The following is a 20,077-nucleotide window of genomic DNA, read 5'->3' as shown; positions in this document are numbered from 1 at the left end:
TATATCCAACAACTGAAGCAAATGAACTTTTTTTTCATCCCCTGGAGATCACTCCACCACTACTTACAGCACACTAGAAATCCTCTTTTATGCTCGATGGGTACCATCATGTTCTTTTAAAGACCATTGTTCTGAGATGTTGTGTATTCTGTTCTCAAAATCAATGGAAACTCTGGGTGTTCAATAAAGATGGGCCTGTATCTTGACAGGAATGACCAGAAGGTAAATAAGCAAGCAAAGAGTGGTGGCACTGAAGGAGAAAAAGAAAGGAACTGCTCAAAGAGTTGGCAAGAAGAGCCAGGTCTGATCTGGAAAGTGCTCCATACCAGCTTGCAGAGATGTCAAGCCGTATCTTTCCTGTTCTGAAGAGAACAGGGGATATACATTCCTTAATGACAAATATTTGGGGGAACATTTAATAACCTGCTTACTGGATGCAGATAACTCATGTTAGGGGGAGGGTGGGTTCCAGATCTCAGGCTATCCAGTCACGGAGACACCAAGTGTGAGGAGGAGGCATGTCTCTGGCATATATCTTCTGGCAATAACTTGAGGTACAACAAATGATATTACTTACTGGAAGCATTAACGTATGCAATTTCATCCTCTACTGGGGAAAAAGATTTAGTTAAGTCAGCTGCGTATTCCAGCTGTTTGGCTTGTCTGATCTGCTGTGGCACTTGTTAACATGCATAACATTCAAAACATAAATAAAAAGGACTTGTTGCTTACCTGTTGGGTTGGGATAGCTGATCGCTGGAAGAGGAAATAGAAAAACATGTCAGAACAGCTAGCACTCCCTGAAATTGCAAATCACAATCAAAGTCTGAAAATAAAACAAACACATCAAGAAAGGTCACTGATGCACCAATCTTCCTGCAGCATCCCTGTGAAACAGCAGCACTCGCTGTCTGCCTTGGTGATTGAACAAGATGCTGACTGTCTGATCCCAGCAGCAATCGAGCTTAAGGAAACCCCATCTAAGGAGTGATCCCAGGATTACACAGAGGAACCCTTTCAGCAACCCAAGCAGTTTTTCTAGAGCACCCATTGGACCTAAAAGTTGGGTATCTAAGTGGGACATCAGAATAAGACACTGGAAATCTGAGACAACAGGTATCCTGGGGTATACACCAGTGACAGTTGTCACTCTGTGGGACAAGATAATTGTGTGAAATCATACAAACCTAGGAGGAGGGGAATCTGTACTTCCTGCTGAAATACAGGGTCCAAACTCCCATGGGGAGTAAAGAAATCATAGGGTTGTGGTAATCTGGAGAGTTGAGAGTTGTTGGGATGCTGAGGAGAGAAGCACAGTCAATGTGTATCTATGGGATGATCTGTGATTCAGGGTATTGGACAGAGCTATAGGTTTACTAGCAACTAGTTAGGAAAGGATCTGTGCGTTCAGCTCTGGAAAGAATTGAAGCCCCCTGAAATCCTTTTACTTTTATAGGCATGTGGCTAATAAACAACGTCCAGTGGCTGTCCTCTAAAATCCACTATTGTGCCATGGGAGTCTGCAGCATGACCTGACTGGAGAGTGGGGCTTTGGGGTTCTGCCCCCAGAGTGGAGGGCACAAGTCAGAGCTGCTGAGTGGAGGATGAGTGGAGACTGGCCCTCAGAGGACTCTATCTAGTGCTCTGCATTGATGGCAACAGCCAAAATGCGGCCGATGTGATAGCATCAAGCCACCAAAACTCCACAGAGCAAAGAAATTCAGCCAAGGGTCACAGAAGACAATGCCTATGCATGCCCACGTCTCTAGGCCTGAGGCTCGGACCAGCTCTCCTAGCCAGGACCAAGGAGGAGACACCTACGTTCCATGTACCGGATGATGCGGGCAGCCATATCCCCAGCCCCAAAGCTGGTGATGGGCGTCAGGCGAACTTCATAGCTCTGAGGCACTTTCAGGTTGGGCAAGATGTGCTCCAGCAACAGTCCTTTCTCCATTTTCTGCACAGGAATGAAGGTTTGGATGGTGTTTCTCTGAGTTAGCTGCATAGGAAAAGAATCCACAGTGTTACGAAAATCCTGAAACCGGAAACCTGAAGGATTCTATCCACCATCTAACACTCTATGCCTTCTCTATCTATACAGACAAGTACACCTGGTTTATCAGTGAGATCTTCACACAGAATCTGTTTGAAAATTCCCAGCCCTGGTACAGACCAGTAATCAGGAGTCTGACCTCTCCCTGAAAGAAATCCCTCATGTCCTCCTGAATGGGGGCACAGCTTGAATGGGTCCTGGAACAACTCTGTGTCAGAACCAATGTCCATTAGTGCACCAAGGTCCTGTGTACATGCAGCATGGCCTTTTGCCAGGATACCCTTCAGTTCACAATCCCTGCTGCAGAATGTGTCCATTTGCTGCCTGGCTGCTGCAGCACTTCATTGGGACCTATCTACTACCATGCCTCCTCAGCACCCTTCCACAGGATTCAGCCTCAAACCCTAGCCCCTACTGCCCCTGCAGACCAGAGAGAGGGGTCTAATTTAAGTTAGTCATCCTCTGGAATCATCCATGGGCTCCCTTGTGCCCACTGAGGGAGAAGCTGAACCATGCTAGCTGAACCATACCAGCTGAAAACTGTTGAGTCTGCTAAGGTAGCAGGAAAGTTTGAAGAAAACAATGGGAAAAATATCTTTGTCAAAATCATCAATGCTAAAAATGATGAATTACGGTCAGTGTAACTTCCCTGCCATAGTCATGCTTGCTTGGCAGGGAAGGACAAAGAACAAGCATTGCGTTGTAAAGATACAGCTTCCTGCCTGTTGCTGTGCAGTGCCTGGATCCTTGTGGCAAGACACATTATTGGGGATGCTGGCCCTGGTAAAAAGACCTTTGGCAGGGCTTTCCATGGACCAGAGCTCACTGTCCCAGACACTAGTCTTCCCCTTGCCTTTCATATACTCTCTGGACTGACAGGTTTCATCGCAAAGGCAATGGTCCTGATAGGCAGGCTCAGTGTCTGTCATTAATGCTGAAGATCCAGTATGACTGGAACGGGGATGCAAGGAGGAAGGTTTACAGAAAACCTCTCAGTGTGGAGGGTGTGGGGCAAGACAATGGAGTGAGGGCATGGCAGGAGTAAATGCCATCAGCCAGGCAGGGCAGGGGTGCAGTGCAGATGTGGCGCTTGGTAGAAACAAGCATGTGCAATCCCTCCTCTGCCTGCCTCCAGCCCTGACATACATGACCCTAAGCTCAAACTCAGAAGCAATGGCTGCCACTGGAGAGCTTCTCGTGCCAGAGCCCTGTTGACTTTCAACATGGCCAGGACCCGTCTCCTCACCTGAGTTGGTCTGCCCAAAGTCTAGACAGCGCTAACAAGCTAAGGGGCAGGATTGGACCAGATCCTGCCGCGGTACCATGTCAGGGCAGGTACTGGCCCCCAGGAATCCATGGCTGCATGTGGTTCTCACAGTGAACAACAAACTCGTACCTGCCTTAAACAGACCAGAGTACATATTGCCGAAGAACCGCTTCCTGCACCATCGTCCTCCCCAAGGCAACATGGGTGAGAAGCATAGGAAGTGCTCTGGTGCCCTCCCTCCTTTGAGGCACCTGGGAGCAGTCCTGGTGGGCAGGACCAGGGCAGTGACTCTGGGAACCAAGCATGAGCTTGGCACCGGAATGCTGCCAGGATCCATTCGCATCAGCAACGTCCCATCTGCACACACACAGCCTGGGTGCAGATCCAGCTGGCATTCCTAACGCCCAGCCCTCCCATCTGCCAGCCCTCTGCACTGCCACTCTGCCAAGCAAGAGCCAAGCTGGCTCCCAGTGGCAGTGACATCACCTGGGACCATTAGCACCAGACCTGCAGTTATCTGGGAGGAGAGGAAGGGTCACAAGCCAGAAGCAGGAGGCTGGAGGCGGATGGCTCCTGGCATGGGGCTTTTTGGGGAGCAGATCCTGACTGGGGGGCTGGCGGCAGCTCCTCCCCACAAGCTGCCGTAAGCCAGGGTGCTGGGAAGGCAGCCAGCAAATAGGAGGAGGTCAGGAGCCATTTCCCTCATCTAGACATAACCTTTAGAAGAGAAACAAAATGGAGAGTCAGAGAGAAGCCTGAGGGTGAGAGTCAGACAGTGCAAATTCCACCTCAGCTGGGAGTTAGGTGGAATTTGGGTATCTAAAGCCTCTGGGAGCCATGTCAAATCACTTACTTTCCCACATCACCTAATCCAGGATAAACTGAGAAATCAGCCTCCAGTCTGGACTGCAGAGCTCTAGCTCCCCCACATTTGAATCCATCCTCAGGGACACATGGGTTTAACCAAATAAATACCTGGCTGCCACCCAGGTTTGTCTGTGAAACAGAAATGTCTGAAGGCACATATATCCTCCATGGGTTGCAATTCTCCTGCTTCCCAGGAGACACCTGGATCACTACATAATGGGAAGGGCACAGCCCAGGACTGGCACATACCTCCTCTTGGAGCAGGGGGAAGAAGTTTTGCAAGGGTCTTTTCCCTCCACCAATTATTTTGGACCTAACTCTTCTCTCAGCCTGTGTCCTCTTTCTATTTACCCTGCAACTCGGACAGACACAGCAACTGGCTGCTCACAAAGCTGCCCTCCACACATCCTTAGTGCAGTCCCTACATCCTGACAGAATTGCCTTGGTTTGTCTTTGGAAAGACTGGCTCTTCTGGGTAAAAAGCAGCATGGGCCAAAAGACTCCCCTTGGGCTGCTGCAGGAGAAAGGGCCAGGTATGCTGCCAGTGCAGTCTAAAGGGTATGAAATTAATGCAAGGGAGAAAAAAAGGACAGGTACAGGCAGCTGCTTGCTCTGTGCACAGAGACACAGTGCCAGCTTGCAGTCACTAGCACAGGTCCAGCAAACAGAGACATTAAGATCAAGGTCTGGCTCTGGCTTTGCCTCCCCCTCCCTAAATATCCTTTGCCTCCCTGATTGCCAGCAGCAGGTCTGTGCAGAGCTGTATGCATCAGTCCAGCAGGAACCCATTTTTTAATCCTCTGCTTCCACTGCCTACTGCTGCCCTTGTTCTTCTGCTCTGTGCATGCTCCTGTCCATGCTGCCCTGGTATCTTCTTCCCTTCATCTCCCTCCTCAGCCTCCTTCCTCCTTCTGATCACCCTGACCAGTGGTCCAGCTAATCTTGCTGCGACACAGTTAATAAAGCAGACAGGCACAGAGGATAGTGAAATACTGGTCACCTTATTAGAGATGCTGATTCATCACTAGCTTCGGGATGCTGCCAGTGGGGCCAGAACAAGAGCACAGTGCAATGCAAAGCCTTATCTCTGCCTTCACCTTCTTTCATTTCCAATAATGAGAGGAAGGGGATGGAAAGTGAAAAAAAACTAAACAAACCCACAGTTTCTACCAGCTGGTTGTGAATATCCCACAGGCTGCAGAGGGAACAATGTTCTTGCAGAATAGGTCCACTAAAAGCATCTTACAAAGGGAAAAATCAGCCCTCCGTGGGACATATGTTATATGCAGAGTACAACCTGTTTGTCCCTACTGGCAACCAAGGGAGAGCACATGCACATGCTCAGATGTACTTGGCCATCATACCTCCAGGATCTGCAAACCAGGTCTGTCCTTTCTCAGTCCTCATCATGACATCCTGTTGGTAGGCATTGTATGCCCAGTCTTCTCATTTGAGCTGGCTCATGATGCTCAGAAAATGCTTGGTTTCCCCCACCATGGCCAGCCAAGCTTGCTCATGGTCCAGGAACACACATCAAAAGTCTCAGAGAGAAAAGCAGGATGTCACACTACCCCTGCCCCTGGTCCTACTCCAGCTGTAATGCTGTCAAGTGGAGGGGTTGAAAAGCATGTCTCCACCACAGCTACATTTTCTGTTTATCCAAGCTATTAAAAGAAAAAAGGATGCTGTTTTCAGACTGAATGAAGTTTTAGCCAGATACATGTCAGCTAACAGGCATAATAAAGCCAAGGGATATTAATAAATACATCTGTCAATAGTTAATGTTGCAGTCCTACTCAATAAACCATTCCACACATTCACAAGACCAAGATAGCCACTTGTGCTGGGCCTTGGTGTGACCTGTGTAGCCATGCACATGGTCTCACAGCCAGCTGCACATTAAGCAGCTATATGCTTGTTTAGGGAGGAATTAGGAAAAGAAAACCACCAACCTGTTTCATCAGCAAGCCCCAGGGAATTGTTGTAAACATGAGCTAGAAAATGTACATTAAAATCATGTAGGTTCACCAACAAGCTGACCGGAGCAAAGGAACTGCTCTGTGGGCATCCAGCTTCCTAGCATTGCTATTCACTCCTGCCACTCTCTCCTTACTTGTCCCACTTTTCCAGCAATTTCTCCACTCAGGGCATGAACACTAGCTCTGCTTTCCAGTATCTCCCCTCCAAATCCTTTCCACACGTGCTTGTTTGCTCTTCCTTGTTGCTCAGCCTCATTCAAATTCCCCTGGATGCTCCTTCCCGCAGCACAAACGGGAGTCAGGAGTGGCTGCCTGCACCGCCACTCTGTCCTTGCCAGTTAACTGCAGACGTGGGGCACCGGGAAAGCTCCCAGCTCCACCCCCCTGCCCCATCAGCCTCTCCAAAGGGAGAAGAGATGGCAGCCAAAAGTAGGCTGGGGTGGCACAGCAGCCTCACACGCAGACTCCCTCCCTCCGACAGGTTCTTCCCATACAGCTCCACAGAGGAGCACAACAGACAAATGCTGCCTTTGTCCACCTACACCTCTTTCATCTGTGAGTGGACATCTCATCTGTGAACACTGTGGAGAGCAGACATGCATGGGACCAGGAGCTGTGGGAGCCTGGTAGTGCAGGAAGCACAGGTATCTCAAAAAAGTTTTAAAGAAGAAGGAGGCAATAATGTGGACAAATAACCTTCAACTGCCCACGCAACTGGTGGGCTGTACTCTTCAAGCAACCAGCTATTAAGGGGGTCTTCAAAGCTTAGCACCCTGGCAGCAGTAGGTGCAAAGGCATCTACGTCTCATGCCCAGGAGAAGAGATCATATCAGCCAAGCTTCCCAGCTTGTCATGAGGCACAGACATCCCAGTTTCGTACAGCCCAGGGGCCTGAGGAAGGTGACAGCAGCAGAAGGGCACTTTTCCTCTAACTGGCAATTTCACTTAGAATGTGAAAGAGCCTCCCATTTTAACCAGTCGGCCTGTTTGCCAGCAACCTTGGACACATTATATAGCTCTGTCCCTGGTGGCTGCTGGCACTATCTCAGACCAGATTTCTCCTGTGGCTGCACTGCCATGAACTCATCCCAACAAAACCCAGCTAAGACACAGCTGCTCACTTTTGTTGTTCACAAAGTCCAGAAATAGTCACACCATCATCTCTTAAGGGAGAGCAGTGTCCCATAAGGATATCATCTCCAGGATGAACATAAATATACCAGGATATACCATTTTATACCAGGATACTCCCAATCTAGGGACTGAAAGGGGGTGAGCTTAGTTATGGTTGCCATCTCCTGGGATTAACATGGGGCTCTGCAATGCAAATTACCCTGCTACCTCAGCAGACGTGCCTTTCCCTCAATTTCTGCCCCAATTACACCTCCAAAGCTACAGGATGCCTTGCAGAGAGGTCACTTCAAAGAGCTTAGATGCCATGGGCTTCTTGAAGGGAAAAAAAAACAAAGGAAAGGAAAAGATGATGACAGGATTTATCTTTGTCAGAGTTTACCATGTCAAACATTGAGAGCAAATTATCCAAGGCCCAGACCCATTCTCCATTGTTGGAGAATGAGACTCCAGAAGATGAGTTCCATGGGTAGAAATAAGATAATTGCAAATTCCTTAGGAAAAACAAAACAAAACAAAACAAAAATGCTCAGAAACAAGGGCAGGAGTGAGATAAGGACATGGAATTTTAGGAACCTCTCCTGAACATTAGGCTCCAATGTTTTCCACAGTGATGGAAAAATGTGGCATAAATCTGACCTTTCTCTCCCACTTTTTCCCATGGACTTTCTGACACATAGCAATGGACTGAGATTCTGGCCCTTGATGTCACGTTGGCTCCGCAGGGCAGAGCAGAGGAAGATGGTTTGTCTTTGACATTGCAAGTGAACACCACAGATTTGATTCCTGCTCTCTGTGTTTCGGCAGAGGGATACTGCACCAGCAGCCTCCTCCTACCCACCAGAAGTTCACAGAAGGGAAAAGTCACAGCCACTTGCAAGTACACAGCAGGGGAAGTGCACTCCTGGCTGACACAGTCCAGTCCCCTGTCACCACAAGGGCTACCTCTGCTTATTCATTTTACAAATGTATCACATCTCATTTTAAAAGCTATTCCTGTCTGGCCTGCTCCTCCCACTGGACAGTTGTTCCAGAGCCTGACCGCCCTAATGTTCTCATTTCCAGCCTGACTTTTTTCACAGGCAGCTTGCACCCAGTTGATCTTATGCCAACAATGTCCTTCAGTTTAAATGGCTCCTTTCCCTCCATGCTGCTTGACCCCCTGATGTTTTCAGAGGAAGCAATCACAGCCTCCCTCAGCCTCTGCTTTGCTAGGCTAAACAAGCTGAGCATTCTGTGCCTCCCCTGGTAACGCAGACTCCTGCTTTCCCTGAACTACTCTATACTATTTTTCTGCATAATTACACTTGCTGGAGGTGGGTGTCCCAGCCCTGCATAGAGGACACAGTAGCACTTCTCTCCACCTTGCCTGCAAGAACCTTGGACTTCACCTGGGAGTATATGTGCCCTTTGTCACATGTGCATTTTACCAGCAGCTCCTTGAAATCAACTCACTCACCCACATTGTTCCTCCACTTCAGTTATTTCCCACTGACGAGCTCCCAGCCTGTAGCAGATTCCTCTCATAGCATCCTCCATGTGCATGACCTTGCATTTGTACTTCTGCATTTCACCCCATCTGAACCATTACAGTCATTTTTCTGTCTCTCAGATCTTCCTTATGATATTCTGATCCTTCACTGAGGTGCCACTGCCTCCCAAACTGCTGCACAAAATTTCAACAGCACAATCCTAATGAGGGATATTCTGATCTGACTGCTTGGTATCAGCCATAGGGAAGATGCCTGCCCCTTCAGCAGGGTAGCTACCACCTGGAAAAGCCATTTGGGCAAGTTTTGGGTAGTGGAGAAATTTGGTTTGAAAATGAAGACAGTCACTGTCATGTTTCTCTATAATCTCTCACCAAACTTCCTGTGCCTGTCAGATTGGATTAAAACATTTTCCTGGGTTAGTGCTTCATCACTACCTTGAATGGAAATGATGTCAAGCATTAACTGCATCAATTAAAGGGCTAGGGTAAGTTGAGACTTGGATTTATTTGATTTTCCTTGCTTGATGACCATTACTCATTAGGGGTTTCCAGAGCAAATAATCACATTGCAAATATAAAGTTGACATTATCCAGACAAGCATACTCATGAACTGAAATTCATGCCTATGTTTGTTGTGCATCAGTCAAGCACAAGAGGTTCTGTTCTGAGGGTTAAGTGAGCATGGATAGCCAAAGCAAATCCATTATTCAGTCTAAATGAGGAGTCCTGGAAGCTTTTTTCTCCTCAATTGTCCTTAACAGAAGGCTCCCATTCTGGGCTGAGACCTCCCTGGCTCCAAAGAGAGAAGCAACTGTGACCTGCAGTAGCTACTGAGGACAGCTGGAACCACCTCTCTCCTTCTTCCTCTCACAGGCAATCAGCTGCCCATCCTCATTAGGTGCCGAGAGCAGCAGTTTACAGCTTCCCAGAGAAGCCAAATTGGTGCTGTCATGAATTACTGTAAGTGCTTGTTCTGTACTCTTCAATAATGTCTTTCATTAGGGGCTGATCAGAAAGCAATATGTATTTTATTAGCATGTGTTCTCTGGTCTAAGAAGAACAGACCTAATCTTCACTCTGTCAGGGAGACAGTCAAGTAAAAGCCTTAACTGAGGCACAGCGTGACTGGCAGCTTCATGAGCTACAGGCTTATTGGGGCACTGGATGGCCTGAGAGAGGGAGCCCAGGAGCTGGAGGAGAAAAGGGCTAATGTAGCATCACTGAATCTGGTGATGAGTGGGAAGGGAGGGTGCACCACGCATTCCCCAGTCTGTACAAGAAGACTATGCTGGTTTCACTGTGATTGGTACAGAGCTAGACAGGTTATGTGCACGTCTACCTGTGCCTGTTATCTCTCTCCTGCTGTCTCACAGCAGTTTGTCTGATCCTGAAGGCACGTGTGGTCCTTCTGTTCAGTCTGGAAGGTTTATACTGCTGCTGCGAGATCCTATCTGTAGTTTATTGTGCACTGCAGAGCCTGAAATCACCTCTCTGTCTGCAGCATGGGCATAAGCTGAATATGGTGCAATATCCCTCATGTAGCTCCACAGTCCTGTCCTGCCCAGAGAGAGGGTTTCCATCTCTTTTGAGCCTCCCATCTGAAAACTGATGCTGGTTGGTGCCTTACTCGATCCAACTTTATACCCATCCCTAATCTCAGTGAGCACAGTCTCCTCTTCCACTCATTTCACAGAATCACAAAATCATCATGGTTGGAAAATGCTTCTAAGATCACCAAGTCTAACTGTTAACTCAGAAAAAACCCATCATGTCCACTCAAGCATGTCCTGAAGTGCCCCATCTATACGTTTTTTTAATAACCTCCGGGAATGGTGATTCAACCACCCCCCTGGACAGCCCATTCCAGTGCCTAAGTATTCCTTTGGTAAAGAAATTCTTCCTAGTATCTAGTCTAAGCCTCCCCTGGACCAATCTCAGACCGTTTCCTCTAGTCCTATCATTATTCACTTGGAAGAAGAGGCCAGTGCCCTCCTAACTGCAACTTCCCTTCAGATAGTTGTAGAGGGCAGTAAGGTCTCCCTTCAGAGTCTTCCCTTTCCTTGCACTGGACATGACTGCCTGCAGCCAGGTCCACATATGTGCCTATGAAGCATGCTGTTAGCACTTCTGGCTCCAAGCAGAAAATTCAAGCAGGCTCTGCATAGCACAGGTTTGCCCAGATACAGTTAGGTTGAGCTCTCAGCCATTTTGTCTATAATATGGTTGCAACTTACCAAGGGAGACACGCTCCACCAACAGGAGAGGCCATCTCTTAGGCTTCTTTTCTTGGATTCTCTACAGACCCTGGCAGAGCCCACTGTTGGGGCACCTTTACCCTTAAAAACAACAATTAATAAAGGAAGGGGCTATTGCTTAGGGGAGCAGAAACAAGCTTTCTGTAGGACTCTCAAGAGTCCCAAACAGGGTGAGATAGCAGGCAAGATGAATATGCACAAAACAAAATCATTTCAGAGCCTATAGGCCACCTCTAACTCAACTGCACTTGCAGTCCTACGTCTGGTGAAGAAGGGGCAGGCAGCACAGCACAGGCAGGAAGAGCCATGAAGCCCTTCACATTACTCCATGCTGCCAGTCCAGGCAGCATGATTGCTTAAGGCTTATTTCTTTATGAAACACAGTAAAAACATCTATCTAGTGCCTACTCCTGCCTGTTTGTCACTAGCAACAGGAGAGATAACATCTCTTTCCCAAACCCCTCCCCTTTCACACTGCCTCTCCTCTTATCTCCAACATGTTCTAGGAAGTAAGATCCAGGAAAACCAAAACAAAAACAAAACAGAAGGAAACAGACCTTCCTTGCCGTTCTTTGACCTTCTTTGCCCCTCCTTGCCCTTAGGTACTAGGAGGAAATTCTTCAGTGTGAGGGTGGTGAGACACTGGAACAGGTTGCTCAGGGAAGTTGTGGAGGCCCCGTGCCTGGAAGTGTTTGAGACTACGTTAGATGGGGCTCTGAGCAACCTGATTAGTGGAAGGCTTCCCCACCAATTGGATTGGATCTACATGATCTTTAAGGTCCCTTCCAACCCAAACCATTCTATGATTCTATTATTCTAATAGGTGGAAAACAGGAGTGGAAACAGGGAAGGGGAAGAAGGTGCACAAAGAAAAGACTCTGAAGCAGTAGGAGGAATATGGGCTGAGTACTGAAAACAACAGATGAGCAGAGTAACTGGGACTCTGGGAATCACAGACTATTGACGGGCACTCTCAGAAAGACTCAGTAATGAGAATCATAGAACCATTCAGGTTTGAAAAGACCCTTGGGATCACTAAGTTCAACCATCATCCCTATTCTACAAAGTTCTGCCCTAAACCATATCCACCAACACCACATCCAAATGACCCTTAAACATATCCAGGGATGGTGACTCCACCACCTCCCTGGGCAGCCTATTCCAGTGTCTAACCACTCCTTCTGTGAAATAATTTTTCCTAATGTCCAGTCTAAACCTCCCGTGTTGCAGCTTGAAGCCATTCCCTCTTGTTCTGTTGCTAATTACCTGTGAGAAGAGACCAGCACCAACCTCTCTACAATTACTTTTCAGGTAGTTGTAGAGACTGATGAGGCCTCCCTTCAGCCTCCCCTTTCTCAAACTAAACATTCCCAGCTCCTTCAAGTGTTCTTAATAAGATTTATTCTCTAGGCCCTTTACCAGCTTCATTGCCCTCCTCTGTACTCACTCCAGCACCTCGAGATCTCTCTTGAATTGAGGTGCCCCAAACTGGACACAACACTCCAGGTGTGGCCTCACCAGTGCTGAGTACAGGGGGACAATCACCTCTCTACTTCTGCTAGTCACACTATTTCTAATACAAGCCAGGATGCCATTGGCTTTCTTGGCCACCTGGGCACACGCTGGCTCATATTCAGCCCCTTGTCAATTAGAACCCCCAGGTCCTTTTCTGCCAGGCAGCTTTCCAGCCACTCTTCCCCAAGCCTGTAGCATTGCCTGGGGTTGTTGTGGCCCAAGTGCAGGACCCGGCACTTGGCCTTGTTGAAGCCCAGACCATTAACATCAGCCCAACAATCTAATCTATCCAAGTCTCTCTGTAGAGCCTCCCTATCCTCAAGCATGTACCCCTTGAAGCCACCAAAGGAACGTGGATAAGAGATGCACACAAAGGACTCACTTCTATCTTTGATACCTGGCAAGCATTTTTCATTCTGTTCTCAGCTTTGTAAAACAAGCCAATAGCCTGCTGGACACAAGCATAACTGTGTGAAAACAACATCTCAAGCCTGCAAGGCTGATACATTGGCTGGGGGAATGTGATTATCTCTCCTCTCTCATTCTCCTTACCCTGAATGAGCACTGAACAGCAGTATTAGGAGCTAAAGACAGATGAGAATTTGCTACAGATGTGTTTTAAGATCATATGAGCTTTTCCAGAGGGATTATTTGTACTGTTCATCTCAGGCACTGTAACTATTCCAAACAGAGCTAAGAGTGGGAAAACTGTAATTATTCCCATGTACTATCAAAGCTAAATAATACCCTGCTTTCTCTCTTGCGCAGTCAAGTACTCAAATTGCATTAGGAGCAGTGCTTATGAAAAGTGAATGTTAAGACAAAATCTCTGCTGCAAGGCACCTTACGAGTGGTGAGCCAGTTTGTAAAACCTTCAGCTACCCCTTTTTGGGCAAGTTACTTTACTTACTTTGGATAATCAGAGAAGAGAAATGGTATCATCAGACATAACTCACCTGCCACCACTCATATTACCTACTTTTTCCATCTAGCTGATTGCAAACAATCTGTGGATGAGGGATAACCAGCTCAGGAAAACCGTGACTCATACTTCTGAGTAAAGAAAGACAGAATTAGTCAATCTAGTTCATTATTTAGGCATTGTTCGCTAAGCTCTTGTGGGCAAAGGGAAGTCTCAGTAGTGGCACTGGAAGATGTTGGGCAGACCTAAGGGAGAAACTTCATCCCACGTCTCCCAGTCATTTCCACTGAACTCACCTGACCCACCAGTGCTGGTCAAGCCTCTTTTGAGTTTCTCTGGTCAACCTTGTAGAAATCATTCTGATCCTCTGGCTGGCAGGACTAATAGCAACCACGGCCAGACAGACACCTCTGCCTGCAGTGAGCAATGGCCAGGAGGAAACTCCCTTCTTTTCCATGGCATGGAAGTTCTGCTTTTGCCAACTCAGCCAGTAAAGAATACATACATGAAATGTGGAAAAAGCTCTTTGTTCCTCATCCCCTCTAAACATCCAGCTGTCCTGGAGTCTTCCCTTACAGCACAGATAGAGAGGACCTTGTTCTAGCAGCAGGTTTAATTGACACATCATCCCCCAGGACAGATTGCTAGGGATGAAAAGAAAGATGACCCAGTGTGCTGTCATTTGCTGTGACTGATGTTGTGTCCCATTCTCAGGCACCAGAGAGCACAGTGGAGGTGGAGTGGGTCCTGCTCTCCACACTCCCAAGTGCCTGTGGCAAAGTTGCTGCTTTACCCCCAGGTCCCACAGAGAAATCTCATTTAGCTTCAAGCACAGCTTGTCCTCTTGATCAGCCAGTTCTCCTCCCACCAGCAAGGGGCTGCCACTCAATCCCACTGCATGTCCCAACCCTCTCCTCCTCTGCTTGTACCCTGAAACGATAGTGCCACCTCTCCCTTCCCTTGCTTTCCCTGGCTTTGCATCATGATGACTGTTTGAACCGTTTGCCAAGCACACCTCCTGTTGACATGCTGGCTTCTTTCTGCATCCTTTTCCACCTCCCTCAGGGCTGAGGTCCGCACAGCATCATGTATGTATGCCACTAGCACAACTGAAGGCAATTGACGTGAGAGCATAAATGTAATCTGCCTATTCTCACTGCCTGAACAAGGGTTGAAATAAAAAAAATAATTTTAAGAAAGAGCATCAGTGGAGGAGATAGAAGAAAGAGCTGAAAAAACACCTTTTACTTCTACAGTGCATGGCTCAGCAGGTAGATGGAATTGTGTTGATTTGACGTTTGTCCTGTATGACAGTAGCCTGTGATCAGACATCAAACAGGCAGCCAAGGCAGGCAGAAAAGATGATGGGACTTACGACACTTGCCAGCAAATGTGACTTATAAGCCATCCTACAACAGAAGGTCTGCTTTGAGATTCAGTCCTGGCAAACATTGGTAGGCCAAGTCACTGCAGTTCCCAGCCCTAACACCAGTGAGGCAGGACCAGCACAAACTGCAACAAGTGAAATGATGAACAGTGAAGAGATGTGTCGTTTGTCACACCCCACAAGTGTTTCGGTCCGTGCAGCATCTCACATGCAGCCAGGGCCACCAGCTGCTGCTTCGCAGAAAGTCACACTCCCTTTCTCGATGCAGCCGCCTGGGACTGTGATGCTCTAGCAGGGAGGAGGAAACAAAAAGGAACTTGTGCATCCCTTTTCCACATGCCCTGTCCATGCCCTGCACTGGGGCACAAAATTGAGCTGTGCAGTTAAGCAGCCTCTCAGTAAGAGGATTTCTCAGTGGACTTGGCAGCACAAGCCCTCTTCCTTTTTCCAGGTAACGTCACATCAATGCAGCACAGGTCACATTTAATCCAGAGCAGGACAGGTCCCTCCCCACTTTATAAGCTGCAACTCCATGCTTTAAGCTTTTCATCTTCTAGTATGTAAAGGAGTTAGGAGGACAGCCCTGACTGCCATTTCACTAAGCTGTCCTATAACCTCATTGCATCAACTCCTCAGTTCCTGTAGCATCTCCCCAGCTGGAAACCCCACTGCAGCACTACTGGTGGGATGCACAGAATGGGGCCACTGGGGCATGGTGCACCATTGAGCCATGGGATGAGGGCTATATGCCCAGGCCTGCTGGCAGCCCTGCTGAGGTGGTTACCTTGGTAATGGCAGTGCTGCACAGGCAGCATGCAAACCCCCACAGCCAGCAAAACGTTAGCCCCTTGGATTGTAAAACAAGTTCAGTCAGCCCCATCTGCCTTGCACAGAGCTGCCTTCCTTCCTAGCCCTCAGGATCCCTCTACCCCTGCTGTGCACTCCCCAGGCTACTCCCTGAGGCATTGGCTGCTCAAGTTCTCAAGAACATTTGCCTGAAGACACAGTTGCTTCTCTGGAAGGAAAGGGATTTCTTTCACCTCCCACAACACAGAGCTGGGCTGCTGCAAGGGGCACCACCTACTCAAGAACACCATGACCTGCTCAGGTACACTGTCCTTCTGTGTTCATAGCCTTTCCTAACCTGGGGTTCAACAAACAAGTGGGCTTACAATACGTAGAGGCAGAGAAAGCAAAACTGTATTTGTCCCTCTTATCCTCTTTTCCAGGCACTGGCTTCTGCTGAAGATGGGAGGAAACAAGCTTTTGGCATGGATGTTCTCACTTCTGATGAGTGCAGGGCTGGGTGGATTAACTTGCTCTGGAAGTTTGTTTGACCCTGGCTGCCCAAACTAGCTGCTTATTTTATCACAGGGTTGCTTACAAGCATTGGAAGATGTATCTTAATTTCACTAGGCTGGGTTCTTCATGGGCCAAGGGCCATGCACATGGATTCATCAAGCCGCAGTGTTGCATGAAGAGGGGGAGCACAGTGCAAGTTAACACTGCGAGTTAACAGTGTTCTCAACTAAACATTTATGTAAAAAACTATGGGCTGGTGTCCTGTTTGCTCATCCTCCCTTCTGAGTTATATCACCCGCTTGGCGTGAAGGGAGCGAATGAGACCTGGGTCTGTGCACCCTTGGAGGGGTGTCTGGCTCCATGCAGAAGGGAAGCCCCAGACAGCAGATGACAGACACTGCCGAAGCAGGCTCAGAGGAGAGCAAAAGAACAACTGAGAGGCAGAAAGGAAGCGATGCAGATCCACAGCCCGTGGGCCTCAGCATAAACCTTTTCCTGCTGCGTCCCGATGGCCATCAGAAGAGTTAACCTTCTACTCTAATCACAATCATTAAATTCTTGCTAACGCCCCTGTCCTATGTCTGTCCAAACAGCTCTGTTATTTGTCACCTCCCCACACGGTGAACCCGGCCCCCCACCGCAGCAGCTCTCATTAATGCTGCTCTGGCTGGCTGATGAGGCAAGTGGCAGCCGGCTCTGGAGCCCAGATGAGTTTTGTAGACAGCAGGGGATGTTTATCCAACATGGAGGGGATGAAAGTACAAACAAAGAGAGACCATACAATTATTCAGGCATTGCACAGGGCCAGTCTCATTAAAGGCAGTCTCCCTGACAGGAATTAATCTGAAGTGACAATCCAGTGAGCTAATTTAGCAAATGGGTCTGGGGCTTGGCCTGGTGCAAATTACAGGGGACTGTCTGGCAGGTAGAGCTGACCCTGCTCCAAAAAGGGGAGAGAGGCAGGAATGCATTAAGCTGGCCCTGTTCTGGCCCAAGCTTGCATATTAGAAGGCACATAGGAGACAACAGCCTCAGGTTTCCTTGAGGGGCACAATGAAGATTAAACTTCCCTACTGCACCAATACCTTCTCCTTCCTCTTTCTCCTGCAGCCTCAGGTCACAGATGGGTTCCAGCTCATTAAGTGCACAGTAATTCTCTCACTATCCCCTGTAACCATAACCACCAGCCCAGCTCAGTTCTTTCCTCCAGGATGCAACCTGCTTGCAATATTAGATGGCTTTTCATTTCTCTTTAATGTTAGAACAGAGCTCTGGGAGGGGATAAAATACACAGAGAGAAACAAGCAACTTAAAAGGCTTTTTATTTTTTAAGCAAAGATCTAGTTTGGGGATGCTGCTTCGAATCCCCAGGCAATGAAAAACATTTTCATGTTGGAGTGCAATGCCTCAGCGCCCTTCCATGCTATAGGAATACAAGGGAAAAAAAAGCTGACCAAACAAATACCCCAAAAGCCTCATGGCATCTGCTCACAACCAAACCACGCAAAGCTATGAACCCATTAAGTTAACTGGTGAAGTAAAGTGCTTGGCATTTGGATCAGCTGCCTTGGAGGAAGAAAGGAAAAACTTCCCAAGCCATCAGATGCCTGTGAGGCCTCTGCAGCTCCTCAGTGGGGATATTTTTCCCCTCTGAATTGCCACTCAGCACAAAGCCAGAGCCCAGCCCACCTGACCAATGCACTCTAGGAAATTACAGCCTATTTGCTGGGACATTCAGAGGCTTTACAAGAAGCTTGCTCCATGCTGCTAGCGTATGTGCTTTCCCTGGGTCAGTGGCTCCAAGCTGTCAGGCTGTTTATTTGGGTTTAATCAAAGGTTAATTCTTATTCTGCTGGAACTGGTACATCTGCAGTGCCACTCAGCCTGCTCCACAGCATCGAAAACAATCAGCTTCTCTGGAAATGCACCTATCTGTCTTGCTAGGAGCCCCCATGCATCACTTAGGAAACCAAATTCCCCCAGACTGCTTGCAATCCCCCCAGGAATGCCCAACCAGCCCTCAGAAGCTGTTGAACAGGAAGAGCTGGAGAAGCCACAGCACAGGCCAATTAATAAGCAGCACTTCGACTCTCCCTCAGCCCCATTTGCAGCAGCTGCAGCAAGCACATTTCATTCAAGGGTTCCCAGGTGTCTTGCAAAGCATCCTGCTACTTAGGGATCTTCGTGTTACATATGCCGAGAGCTCTTCAAGAAAACTGGGGAGAGCAAAACTAAAACCAGCAAAGCAGTTTACAATCAATGGGCATCCCAAGTGGCTACCCTTTGGATCCTAGCTTAGCAAGAGTTAACATCTCCCAGACAGCCCCTCACCACCCCGAGCCTGCATGCCGCTGCTGTCCTGTTCAACCTTAAGATGCTGAAGGGCACATGCCACTGACCACTGAGGCTGGGGAGCTCCCAGAGCTGGGGGAGAAGGTGAGCTGGTTAGCTGGGTAAACTTCCATTAGCTTGATGCTAACAACAGATCAGCCAAGACTGGCCACATGTAAGGCCTGTTTTATCTGAGATGACTTCAGTCATCTCCAGGAGGCTATCTGTGCCACCACAGCTAGTGCCTGGAAGCCAAGTGTATCTAGTGAGGAGGGTGCAGAGGCAGCTCCTCATTCAGGCAGACAAATCCCTTTCCTTAAGAGCCCTCCAGTCAGCAATGCTTTTATGCTTTTGAGCTTTTCACAGTTACATTCAGTAACGTCACCATGTTCTGCTGTTCAACCATGGAACAGCAGGACACAAAGCTCAGCCCAGGTGCCCCAGCATGGAGAAGGTGTGACAAAGCAGCAAAGCCTGCAGGACATGGAAGAGGATAGTGGTGCAAGGGAAAGACCGAGACATCAGGAGGTGTCACCAGGCTGCTTGGAGCCAAAGTGAGACTTTGCAAGGAAAAGGCCAGGAAGGCAGGACAGGAGCACAGAAGCAGCTCTGTGAAGTGGCAGGTTGGAAATGAGGGTGGATGTGATCCTCTGGGACAAGGAAATGAAAAGGGCTCAGTGAGACCTCAGTATGGCACACAGAGGCAGAGCCCCCACCATGAAATGCAAGTGTCTTTGTCAGAGGAGGCCCAGGAGGAGGCAACACCATGAAAGCCTTTTCTAGAGAGTTTCCTGCTTGCATGTGACAGAAGTGGGAACTGTCCTGGTTTGAGCCAGGATGAAGCTGATTTTCCTTTTACTGATTTTTTTTTTTTCCTTCACTAAGCTTTCTTTGAACTAGCACTAGTGTGTTCCAACTAAGACTGATAAGAAAGGAATGTTTTTGTAACTGCTGGGTCTTCAAGGTCACATCTTTGCCAGCTCAGACACTACGGGGAGATCTATGACCCCCCTGTAGGAGGCTGAGTTAGACAGACAGCAAAACTGGCCAGAGATATTCCATTCCATATATCTATGTAAGCTCAGAGTAAGGTCAGAGATCACAGAAGACAACTTCCTTCCTGCTTCTTCTTCCCATCTCCCCCATCCATGGCCGGTGTCCAGGGAGGACTCCGTCCATCCATCACCATCAACCCCCAGGCTCGAGCTCTCCTGACCCTCACCACTCTCTGCTTTCTCCAACAGCTCCAGGATTTTTTGGGACTGTTCCAGCTGACGGGAGTGCTGCGGGAGTTGCTGGGGGTGGGGGGAGGCGAGAGGGTCTTGCACATATCTGAACGTATTTGTATATAATTGTATATATTTTCTTGTATCATTAGTGTTTAATTAAAGCTGTGTAGTTTAGTTTTCAGTCCAGCCAAGTCTCTCTCTTTTTCTCTCTCTCCTTCCCTACCTGGGTGGGAGGGGGAGGGATCGAGAGCATTGTTGTCGAATCTGAGTCAAACGGTGACAGGAACAAAACTCTGTTTCCTCCTCTCTGTGCCCTCCCAGGCCACCACAATGGCTCTCATAGTCA

The 20,077-nt window shown here is 48.3% G+C and overlaps 1 protein-coding gene across 1 annotated transcript in view; it reads right to left on the bottom strand.

Annotated features, from left to right (window-relative positions):
- Window positions 1-20,077, bottom strand: part of MDGA1 (MAM domain containing glycosylphosphatidylinositol anchor 1) — a 147,869-nt gene that overhangs the window by 31,403 nt on the left and 96,389 nt on the right. Inside the window, exons 11-12 of the mRNA XM_051616226.1 lie at window positions 1,822-1,999; window positions 733-756 (exon numbers count right to left, since the gene is read on the bottom strand). Of these exons, the coding sequence (XP_051472186.1) occupies window positions 733-756; window positions 1,822-1,999 (202 nt within the window). The remainder of the gene's footprint in view (window positions 1-732; window positions 757-1,821; window positions 2,000-20,077) is intronic.

Source organism: Apus apus, chromosome 3, assembly GCF_020740795.1.
Source record: "Apus apus isolate bApuApu2 chromosome 3, bApuApu2.pri.cur, whole genome shotgun sequence".
Classification (NCBI taxonomy): domain Eukaryota; kingdom Metazoa; phylum Chordata; class Aves; order Apodiformes; family Apodidae; genus Apus; species Apus apus.
The sequence above is the reverse complement of the archived record's forward strand: the minus strand, read 5'-3'. Positions and strand labels throughout refer to the sequence as shown.